At 34.9% G+C, this 12349-nt stretch overlaps 1 protein-coding gene across 1 annotated transcript in view; it reads right to left on the bottom strand.

Annotated features, from left to right (window-relative positions):
• Positions 1–12052, bottom strand: part of CSMD1 (CUB and Sushi multiple domains 1) — a 2120031-nt gene extending 2107979 nt beyond the window's left edge. The window contains exons 1-2 of the mRNA XM_044659558.1: positions 11968–12052; positions 9644–9760 (exon numbers count right to left, since the gene is read on the bottom strand). Coding sequence (XP_044515493.1) covers positions 9644–9760; positions 11968–12052 — 202 coding nt within the window. The remainder of the gene's footprint in view (positions 1–9643; positions 9761–11967) is intronic.
• Between the last annotated feature and the right edge of the window lie 297 nt (positions 12053–12349).

Genomic DNA, 12349 nt, shown 5'->3' with positions numbered 1-12349 from the left:
TCAAGAATTGTTGTAAAGATCAGAAGAGATGGGGGCAGCTGGGAAACTCAGTGGATTGAGAGTCAGGCCTATAGACAGGAGGTCCTAGGTTCAAATCTGGCCTCAGACACTTCCCAGCTATGTGACCCTGAGCAAGTCACTTGACCCCCCATTGCCCACCCTTACCACTCTTCCAACAAGGAACCAATACACAAAAGTTAAGAGTTTAAAAAAAAAAGATCAGAAGAGATACTACATAAACTATCTTGTAAAAATAAGATATTAAAAGGCTATATAAATGTAAGGTAATCAGTTCTAATTAGTGATCTTTTAAACTTGTACCTTGCCCATGCATCTATAATTTAAGTTCTGAATAGCTGAAATAATTTTAAAACATTTCCTGGTTAATGGATCAATGACATATTATCCTCTATGATAATCATTCTTTTTGTTCTGCCATTTTTCAGTTGTGTCCCACTTTTTGTGACCAGATTTGGAGTTTTCTTGGCAGAGATACTAGTTGGTTTGCCATTTCCTGCTCCAGCTCATTTTACACATTAACTGAGGAAAATAGAGTTGTGATTGCGTAGGTTCACAAGCTAGTCTGAGGCTAGATTTAAACTGAAGAAAGTGAACCTTCCTGACTCCAAACATAGTGTTCTAACCATTGCAATACCTATCTGCCCATGAGATAATTATATGTTTCTAAACTATTTTAAATATGTGGTTAAAGTATTTTAATAATTAATAATTAGATTCTGGACATCAGTAATGTCCCCTGTTTAAATCTGAGCTAAAGCATTAGGAATGAATTCTAGAGCTTTCAGGTCAGGAACTTTTCTTCACTAAAGATTTAAAATTTGAACTTCCCAGACCCACTCTCCAACTTTTTGCAATCTCCTATATATCTATTACAACTCCTATAGATCTGTTACAACAAGATAGATGGTCGTCTGGCCTCTCCATGAGGCCAGAGCTATTGAAAATGAAATAGGAAGGTTTGTAATGCAATGACTTTATTAATAGTTAGGAATTTCTTCTTCATATTGAGTCCCAATCTCCTTCATTAAAATATCTCCTTGATAATCTCAGATCTAGAGGTATGCAAAAGACCCTGCTTAGTCCACATCAAGACCTATCAATGTACCACCATGCTGTGCCCCCTCTTCATTCAGTCAAAAAATTATTTGCTATATATCTATAAAGGAACAGACACCTAGTGTCATTCCTCAGACAGGGAGAATTAAAGTAGGCAAACATAAAGGAAACAGGAATTGATAAAAAAAAAAGTGGGGAATTAAAGTCCCATTTTAATTGTTGATTTTACTGAGAAATTAAGTTTTCAGAAACTTAGGGAAACCAGATGAAATAAATAATTCTGGTGTCTAAAACGTTCTGGATAATTAGCAATAATCCTAGGAAATCAAATGTTAAAGTTGAAAGAGTATCCAAGCAGTGGCTATTTGAATCTTTCACTTTAGAGAAGGTGGAATAATCCCATGAATTTATATGAATTTCATAAGACACTCAAGTAGTTGCCATGAAACCATAAACTCATAAATCTAGAGTTGGCAAATACCTCAGAATTTTTGTAGTATAATCTTACCATTTTACAGATGAGGAGATTGAGTCCCAGAGTTTAAAGTGAGTTGTCCATTTTTACTTTCACAATATATTTCACAGGTGACATTAGGATATTAGAACCAAGGGTTGTTTTTTTTTTAACCTTAAAAAAAAACAATGAATTTCCAGTTCTATCATCCTGAAGCAACTTTCATTCCACTGCGTAATTTACTTTTCTTGGTTCCTGTCATATCTATATCTACTTAAATTAATTTTGTGTAGTGACATATATAAGATGAGCTTTAATAAAATCATTAAAATATGTGTGCCATAATCTTAGTTGAAAATTAGTTATTTTAAATCATTCATGGTTTTAAGCTTTTGAAAGTTTTAGATAATATGTGATTCTCTTCCAAATTAAATTCCATTCACCCCATGTTACCCTTAACCTTAAGGTATTTCAGAGTCAATATTATATCTATAGAGATTTAGAAGTTTTTATTGTTTGGCCGTTTTGTACTTTTGGTGATTATTTAAATATCATCTGAGTAGATTATTAAAATTATGTTTAAAATATAGCCATGACAGGGCAGTTGGGTAGCTCAGTGGATTAAGAGCCAGGCCTAGAGATGGGAGGTGCAAGGTTCAAGTCTGGCCTCAGACAAGTCCCAGCTGTGTGACCCTGGGCAAGTCACTTGACCTCCATTGCCTACCCTTCTGCCTTGGAGCCAATACACAATATTGATTTCAAGATGGAAGGTAAGGGTTTTAAAAAAATATAGCCATGAAAAGTGACTAAAATTCTAAAAGTATAGAAAATTTTCTATTAAAAATAATCACATCATATTTGGTTAGACCACAGGAAAGAGATTTAGACCTTAAATAAAGCTTTGAAGTTATCTAACATAACCTATTCATTTTAGAGAACAGAAAACAGGCTCAGAAATTTATACATTTATTCTAGTTTCACATATAGATAGAAAGCATTAGAGGTGTATTTACAATACACATCTTATTAAATACTTACATACTGTTCTTCTACCATATGAATCCTGCTGTTAATAGTCTAAGGGGCCAACCATGAATAACAAAATTATGCACAGGAATGTGTGAAAGAAGGGCAGCAAGTAACACAGTAGATAAAATAGGAGCCTGGAATGAGGAAGACTTATTTTCCTGAGTTCAAAAACAGCCTGTACCATTTACTAATTTTGTGACCACAAGGAAGTCATTTAGTCTTATTTACATCAGTTCTTATCTATAAAATGAGGTAAAGAAGGAAATGGCACATCACAACACTATCTTTGCAAAGAAAATCCCAAACAGGTTCCCAAAAAGTTGGACATAACTGAAACAACTGAACAGTAACAATAAATGTATGAAGGAATGTCAAGGATTCCCAAATTATTTTCAGCTCAAAGTTTTTAAACCATCTTTGCACAGTTTCATTCTTATAATAGCATTTGTTTTTTTATCCTAAAAAGTACTCTTTTAACATTTGAGATAGCTAAGAATTTCATAAAAAGTCATGAGAAGAAAAACTTCCTTTTTCTTTATTCACCACGTTGGACAGTCAAATGAGACATAGGCAACAAAAGAAGAAGGTGTTCCAAAATTCTGCTTGTAATTGCCAGGCCAAACTACCCTGAGAACTCTCTTGACTTTCTTTAGCCTGTCTAGTATTTTTAAGAATGTATAAATGAAGTATTTCTGAATTTCTGCTTTGTTCAGACTATTTTTTGCTATTTAGCAACAGTTTATTCTAGCCAAATACATGTGGCTTTCAGAGAATAGGCACCTAATAGTCAACTGGATTAAACAGAAATGAATATTCCATCTTTTCTATTATAAGACTTACTTTTAAGAATATTCTATAATGAAGCATGATACATTAGGAATATCAGGAAAATGAGAATTTATCAGACATATAGTATATAACATATATGATACTTCCATACGACATTCCAACAATAAGAATACTCATTCTTACACATTTTCATTCTAATTTCAGTAATTTAATTTAAAAAAACCTAATATATGTAAGATGTTTTACAAAAGCATTTTGAATAAACTTATTTTAGGCTATTCTCTAACAATATATAGGATTAGATATGCAATGGTTCTGCTGAAATCCTATCCGTCTCTTACTTCCTTAGCTTACTACCCACTAGCACCAATTCTATTTAGCTTAGATAAGCCACTTTCTTTTTTCTAGTCTGAAAATCCTCTTCCATAAAATGGAGATGATTGCATATGAATTAATTCAACCTATTACCCAACTTATTGTGAAGAATTCATCCCAAATAATTATTGGAATACCATCCTCCCTTACTTCTAATTCTCAGAAAACTTATCTTCTTCAAAAAACCAAATGTTGCTTCCTACAAAAAGCCTATTTTTATCTCACACCATTCCCCTACCTGTTGGTGTCCTCTGCTCTATCTATCACTTTGTCTTTTTATGTACACAGAAAAGCAAATTCAAATTCATCATGAGCATGGACTGTTTTATTCTCTCTACTTGTTTCCCTTAAGTGCTTGGCACAGAGTAGTCATAGTCATGAGATAATAAACACCTCTTGACTGACAAATATATAAATATATACATATATATGTATATATATTTATATATAATACATAGCTATACATACATACATAAATTGTTTCTGTGCTGTCAATAAAAATTTTCACCCCATTTTCTGATTTCCTTCTAACACTGGCAACACTTGTTTTATATATACAAAATTTTTCAATTTAATGTTCTCAAAATTATCCATTTTACAACACAGCTGCTCTCTTCCATCTCTTGATTACTCAGAAATTTCTCTCCTATCCATAAATACAATTGGTAATATGTCCTCTGTTGTTCTCATTTGCTCATGATATCTTCTTTTATGTCTAGATGCTATATCCATTTTGATCCTATCTTTTTGAATATTGTAAGATTTTTACTATATCTAGTTTCTGCCAAACTACATTGCAGTAGTCTTATCTATTTTTACCAAATAGTTATTTCTAACCCAATAGCTTTAATATGTAATTTTGTCAAATACAAGGTTTCTATAACATTTTACTACCTTTTTTGTATGTTTGTTCTATTTCTAAGACAGAGATAGATAGCTTTTATAATTGCTAATTTATAATACATTTTAAAACATGATACTGCTAGGCCTCCTTCCTTTTCATTATATAGCTTTAAACTGAGTAGTACTATTACAAGGTCTATTTCCCAAGGAAATCAGGGAAAAAAGAAAAGAGTCTACATATTCCAAAAAATTTATAGCAGCTCTCATTGGAGGCAAATAATTAGAAATCGAGGGAATATGTATCAATTGGGGAATGTCTAAATAAATTGTGAAATTCAGTTGTGATGGAATACTACTGAGCTATAAGAGACTATGAGAAAATTAATTTTAGAAAAGTTTTTATAAATTTTAGAAAAAAAACTTTTAGAAATTTTAGAAAAAAATTTAGAAAATTTTGAAAGAACATGAAATAATAATAAGTGAGAGTGAAACAAGTAGAACCAAGAGAACATTATATACAGGTACAGACTTAATTTGTAGAAAAAATTGTGAATGTTAAACTCCTAGAATGAACTAGGAACTGGAATCAGGAAAGATAAAACCAATATATTCATAACTATTTGTTGGATGAGGCTTTCCATCATTTGGCAAAGGAAGGGAAAGGCTAAGTTATCTGTAAATTAATTCACTTAATAAAAATAAAATAATGGTTGAAACATTTTTGAAGAGTTGACTAAACACACTGAGACATTGACTTCCCTAGAGTCACAGAAAGTATTTTCAAGAGGTAGATTTTCTTGAATTTGAAGAAGTTACTATAACTACTATTGTTTTTTGCATCTCACTATGGGTATTATAATATCTATTTTATTCATGTGAAAATAGTCTCAGAGAGATAATAAGACCTGCCCATGTCAACATAGGTAGTAAACATCAAAGGTAGTATCTGAATCAAGGTCTTCTTGACTTCAAGTATCAGCAATCCAGTTTTTAAATGACACTGATGTTCTAACACTGGTCATTTGCCAAGTTATGTGGCATCCATCAGAACACCCAAAATATGCTCTCAAACCAAATTTAGTTAATCATTTTTTTCAAATATTTCCCTCTCATATCCCAGGAGGAAGAAAAAGGGTAATGATTTCATACAAGGGTAGAAATCGGGCATAAAGAAGAGGAGAAAAGTGCTGAATGCACCTGCCCCCTCTTCAAAGCTTTGTAAAATTGACAACCAACTTCTGCAATGTTCCTTTAACATGAATCCAGGAAAGGGAAGGGAATCTGCTGAATGGTTCAGTGTGGATTTCAAATATTTTTGAAAGGTTCCAGATGTTTTCCTTAAAGAAATTAGTAATATAGGCAGCATGGTGATAATTGAGTACATTTAACTAAAATAAATGTCAATTCATGTTTTCTTTAACAATTGCTGGCAAAAGGTTAATTCAGAAGACTCAACTTAAGATAAGATTTCTAAATTTAGAAGCCTACACTTAGAAATGTATAGCATTTGGAAACAATAAATTAAATAAAACCTGAAAACCCTCAGAATCATATTCTTATAGAGAAAATGATTCCTTAAACCCCACCTCACCCAAGGTTTTTCATTTCTGATGAGAATAAATGCAAACCAAAGCAATTCTGAGATATTATCTCAAACATATCAGATTGGCTAAAATGAGAAAAGGGGAAAATGATTAATGCTGGAGGGAACATGGAAAAATGGGGACACTAATACATTGTTGGTGGAGCTTTAAACAACCATTTTGCAGAGCAATTTGGAATTATATCTAAAGAGTTATAAAGCTTAGATTATTGTTGGGTCTGCTTCTCAAGGAAATCATAGATAAAGGAAAATGACCCATTTTTTCCAAAATACTTATGTCAGCTCTCCTTGTGGTGTCAGAGAACTAGAAATTGAAAGGAATCAATTAGAACATGAATAAACAAATGATGGTATATTGCTATGATGGAACACTATTGCACCATAAGAAATGATGAAAGGCTAATTTTTAACAAATTAAATGTTTGGATCATCAGATGTTGTAAAAGATGACTCATATCACTTACACTAGAGAAAAATTCGTGGAGAAAAATAAAGTGAAGAATATTATGCTTCGATCTGCATGTAGACTCTATCAGTACCTTCTGTGGTAGTAAATAACCTTTTTTTTAATTATGAGTCCTGTAAAGTACTTTGGAAATTTTAAAGAGCTTGATAGATAGAGATCTTACATTTCAGATTCTGAACTCTTCAAGACTAGTTCCAGATCTCAAATGCAGTTTCTAATTTGCATGTTCAACCAATGCGACATGTAATTCTTAGAAGAAATCAAAATTAGCACAAATTGGGAGGGAAAACATAAAATATAAGGATCCATTGAAATTGAAAAATTATATGAGACAAACCATGCCCAAAATGAAGCTGATTTCTTTGAGTATGTTCTATTAAAGTGCCACCCACAACAACTCACCCAGGAGTATGAATTACCCATTCTCCCTATTGCCCAGCAGGGACAAGAGTTGATGCTGTGATAATAAGCATGATGAATCTTATTTCATTAAAATCCAGAGTAAAATCTTCCAAAATGTTTCTTAAACTGTGTCTAGCTAAGCTGTAGTCAAAATGTGTACTTTCCTGTACTCCATTCTATTGAATGTCATGTTGATTCCAGAGCCCATAGGGGGCTATTTAAATAATAACAATGCTTTGTGTTTATAGGGTTCTTTTCATTCAAGAGTCCTGCCATGCTTTACAAATATCATCACATTATCCTTCACAGAGGGATCAGGTTACAAAGCTAGGAACTGAACCTGGGACTCTAATTTCTCCTCCCACTAAGACTCAAAACAACACAAAAATATATCTGTTGGATAACTTTACAAAGAAAATACATGCAAATTTCCTCTGTAAATCCCTTTTGAAAAGAAAAAAGAAAGAAGATAGACTCATTTACTTGCATTGATTCCTTAATATAGGAAAGTCAGACAATATTTGGAATTTGCTTCTCAAAAGTATACATTTCCATACATTCTATTACTTCCTATATTATTATACAGGTTGTTTAGGATAATTTCAGGTCTAAGTAATTTAGAGTTGTTGGGGGTTTTTTTTACATATCTATGCCAAAGATCTTTCCTGATTTGAACTAGTCTTTCAATGGATACTTTCATGAATGATAACAGATAGCATTTATATAGCCCTTTAAGATTTGCAAAGAAATTTACATATACTATCTCATCTGCTTCTCTCAACAACCCAGTGAGGCTGATGCTATCATTATCACCTCTCCATTTCACAGATGATGAAAAAGAAGCTGAAATAAAGTAATTTGACCAGAGTCACATAGCTAATACATTTCTCAAACTGGATTTGAACATAAATTTATTGTCTCCAAGTCTAGCTTCCACTTGTGCCATATAGATTCATCTTTTACCATTTATGTCGGTGTGTTGAAGTTGAAGCACCCGGAACTGTCAATATGAAGCCCCTTAGCTAAAACAGAGGAGACTAATAGGGGAGAAGGGGGAATCTGGAAGAAATCCAGTGAAAATAGGGGAATTAAAATGTAGAAAGGATGGGTCCTCAATAAAGATAAAAAGGTCATTAAAGGTGTTATTATCTCAATGTCTTCCGGACCAGTTCCTGCTTTTCTGGCATCTGCCCCTATGGGACAGATCTCTAAGAAGTACTTACAAATCAAAGTCATGTATCATATCTTTGACTCTGTAATGAAAGGTCACGGCCTTTTAAGAAAATCGTGCCCTTTGAATTAAATAAAATAGATTGGAAAGACTCTAAAAAGCAATCTCTACTACAACATGACTGACAATTGGTTATCTAACCTTTGCCAGTAGTAGTGAGCAGAATCAGGTAGTACTCCTTACATACTCCTTACAAAGAGGGATAACTCCCTACAGTAATAGCGAAACTTTTAGAGACCATGTGCCATGACTCACATCCCTAGAGACTCTATGCTATGTCCCCCAGACCTCCACTGCCAGGCTTACCAAGGTCCTACTCACTCCACCCCATAAAGGGGAGGGAAGAAGCACTCCTATTGGGCTTCTGGGTAAAGGGATGTGTAAAGTGAGGAATATCCTCAGTCAATGGAGAGAAGGGTAGGAGAATAGCATGTTTTCTCTGCTCTCCTCTAGCTCTGCTGCCTGTGAGTTGCACACCTTACCCATTGTACACTCCCATTTGTTGCTGGTGTAAGAATGGGATTTGACAAAGGGGGATGGGTTAAAAGGAGCCAGAGAAGGAGTTGCTTACAGTTGGTGACAGTTGAAACCAGAGAGAATTCTGGGAGATTCTCCGGAGGAGAGAGGAGAGAGGAGAGGCTTCAGGCACAAGACTGGGAGTTGAGAGAAGGAGGACATCCCACCTTGGATCCAGTCCTGAGGGCTTCTTGAGGATCTGAAATCTCTTAGTCTCCTTCTCCCATTACCCAACCTTGCTGAGAGACTTTTTTCCGGTCTAACTTACAAGTATAGAAAAGAATAGAAATAGAAAATAGAAATAGAAACAGAGGGAGAAGAGGGTACCCCAAAATCCCTCTGCCCTTCACCCCTTTCCCCAATCCCTGAATTGCGAATAATAAAAGCCATTCAACAGTCAGATAGTTTTCCAGAGTGCCTGAGAGATTACAAGGGAGAGGGGAACCACAGCTTGGTCTGGCTGTCTCCATCTTGAAGCTGGACCACCCACTGTGAAATTAACTGATGGGGGAGGTTTGTGTGAACCTTGTCCTTATTCAGAATCAGATTAGGGTACGACATACCTCCTCTTATAGGGAGGCCTTGCCCCCAACTCCTCTGGGGCAGCAAGACCATCCGGGTCACCCAGTTTTGGGGTGACACCTCCTTAAAGTCTTGACAGTGTATATTCAGCTCCAGGAGAGAGCTGGAAGAGAGACTCACCAGACATAGACTCTCTCTCCCTTCAATCAAACATTAGTTACTGGCTCTCTTTATTATTACACTGGGTAGAGAGGTAGGAGATATGAAAAAAATGTCTTCAGTCATGGTGGAGAGGTGGAAGAGAGCATCTCTGCCCGAGTCCCTCTGCCTCTCTACCTCTGGTAGACACTGGTGGGGAGAGATGGGACACAGTCAGGCTCATATCCACAGTGAGCTCTTTGTGTGTCATCTTTGGCACACTTGTCATAGGGTTAACCATCATTGCACTATATCCTGAGGTATTCAAGTTAACTTAGATAGCTCAAATTCTTAAGATTTTCTTTCTACCAAGTCTAATTTTTCTTCTCATTTCCAAACAGTGTTCCTAGGTCTTTTCTCCAAAGCCAAAGCAAAATCTCATATTAAAGTCCTAGGCTGCAGAGTGGATAGAGCACTAGAACTAGAGTCAGGAAGACTTATCTTTCTGATTTTGACTCTTGCCTCAGACACTTAATAACTATGTGAATCTAAGTAAGTCACTTGACCTCGTTTGCCTAAGTTCATCATCTGTAAAATGAACTGAAGAAGGAATTGAAATATTCTAATATTTTTGCCAAGAATACTACGAATAGGTTCATGAAGAATCAGATCCAACGGAAAAACAACTAAACATCATTTCCCTCCTGGGTCTTTTCTAAATTAGTCTCAACATCCTACTGTCCTTAAATTCATTCTCTTATGACTTTGACTCAAGTCTTTTAATCATCCTATTTATGGTCCTTGGCCACATTCCAGTTTATCAATCCCTTGTTAAACTGTGAAACCCAGAACTGAACATAATACTACATAATAGATGTTTCTGATCAGGACAAAGTACAGACAGAATATTAGCTTCTTATTGTTGGAAACTATACCTCTTGATATTTATGCCTTTTTTAAATTCAGTCTAGCAGTTTGAGCCCCACATTCTCCTGTCAAGATCTTGCATCTGGATTCTGTCAGCATCCAGTTAGTTATACCTCCCAACCCTATGTCATCTGCAAAGTTGATGAGCATGTTGGTTCTGCTTTTAGTGAGTCACTGATAAAAATGTTAAACCGAAGAGAACCTTTAAAATTATGCCTGAATATCCATTCAATTAATCCATTTCAGAATTCAAAATGTTTTATATTTCATCCTATAAACACGAGTCAAAGAAGTAAAGACAGCAAAGTAGTGTTATAAGCCTGAAACTGCAAATCAGCAACAACCTCCTGGTAGCAGTGATGTACTGCTAAGCAGAAATTAAGCCAGAAAGCCAGTTGTCAGCAGAAATGAATAGGTGGAGAGTCAGAATTTCAGCTCTAAGCCTTAGTTTAATTTTCTTCTCTGATAACCTTTACCATAGGCTGCTATTTCAAAGTCATCCTGATGTCTCACATAGATGGACACCTATTACTAAAGACACCTCCTTCTCTCAACATATTTAGTAATTATATTCATCTTGATAACATTCCACTTGACAATTTTATCATTGATGGAACTTTCAGTCTGTGAAGGTTATTTGGATTCTCTTCCCCTCCTGACCTTATTTTCCACCACAAGTGCTCTCAAGAGCAAATACCATTTGTTATGTTATCTTGGGAAACTGCCATGATTCGTCTTCCAGGAACTAAGGCAAAATTTTATTTATTTTTTCTACAGTTCGTCTATGCCTGTCAAGTCACTCTAATGGAGTGGAAGTAAGGTCTCCTGCTACCCTTCATTGAAGTTTATTCTCTACCAGATTTCATTAGGTAGCTGACACACTGTGGAGGGACTGCAAGGCTCTTAAGATTTGTATTAGAATGGGGAGTTTTTGCCCCCTAAATCACTTGTCCAAATATGAACCAAGTGAGTGTGCTTAGAGAGGAGAAATCCACTAATGCTTTCAGAATTCTCATGAATTATCTCTTTCCCTCCCTGCCCACTCCTTTTCTCTACAACTTTTTTTTTTAATTATAGGAGAGTGACAGTGCTTTTTTTTTTTTTTTTTTTTTTTTTTACTCAATGTCTCACACATTGCTAGAAGAATATAACTAAGACATGATTTCAGAGAGAAGTTTAGGGTTATTCAAAGATGTGGGTGATGTCCCTCAGGCAATCCAGCCCATTCCTTTCCTCTTGCTCAAGAATCTCCCAAAGTGTGATGGAAAGGCCCCCATTGCTTGTAAATAAGTTTCTCTAATTATATGCAAAAAAATTAGATAACAGAGTCAAATGAATATCATTAGACAACTGTATGGCAGAGGGAAAAAGAAAAAAACAAGATTGATAAGAAGGAATAACTTACCTCCTTGCTCCATTAGTATTGATAATAGCATACCTCCATCAAATTAGAAAAATAAAGAAACAACCTACCCCTTCTTCCCTAGTACCACTTTTAAACAATTACTGTTCTCTTCTTGTAATTTGAATTGGATTGGAACTACTGATTCAAATCAATGTCATTGAGTTTTACCACCAGAAATAGTCATCATTACTTTCTAAGATATTGTCACCACTTTTCCCCTGTATTCTCACATCATCTTCTGCAATGTCTTCAGTATCAAAGGTGACTTCAGTCATTTTCAATCTAATTCTTTCTGTTGACCTCTATCTCCATTTAGCCACATCTATATTACCCTTAAGAGTTCATCATCACAAAGCAATTCTACTTCTGTCCTGTGTGTTGCTTTTCAGATCCAACAACAATTTTCTTCCTGGTTATTTCTGCTACTTCCCTACTGTGAGATACCAAGATCTTGGTTAAGTAAGTGTATCCATGTAGATAAATGGATACTATTAAGAATTTGTTAGTTAGGATAGTACATTAGATATACACAGTAGTTCAATAAGGTCTTACCTGAATAGAAGATCTGATTT

The sequence above is a fragment of the Gracilinanus agilis genome, chromosome 2, assembly GCF_016433145.1.
Source record: "Gracilinanus agilis isolate LMUSP501 chromosome 2, AgileGrace, whole genome shotgun sequence".
NCBI lineage: Eukaryota > Metazoa > Chordata > Mammalia > Didelphimorphia > Didelphidae > Gracilinanus > Gracilinanus agilis.
Note: the sequence above shows the minus strand (reverse complement) of the source record. Positions and strands in the feature narration are given on the sequence as shown.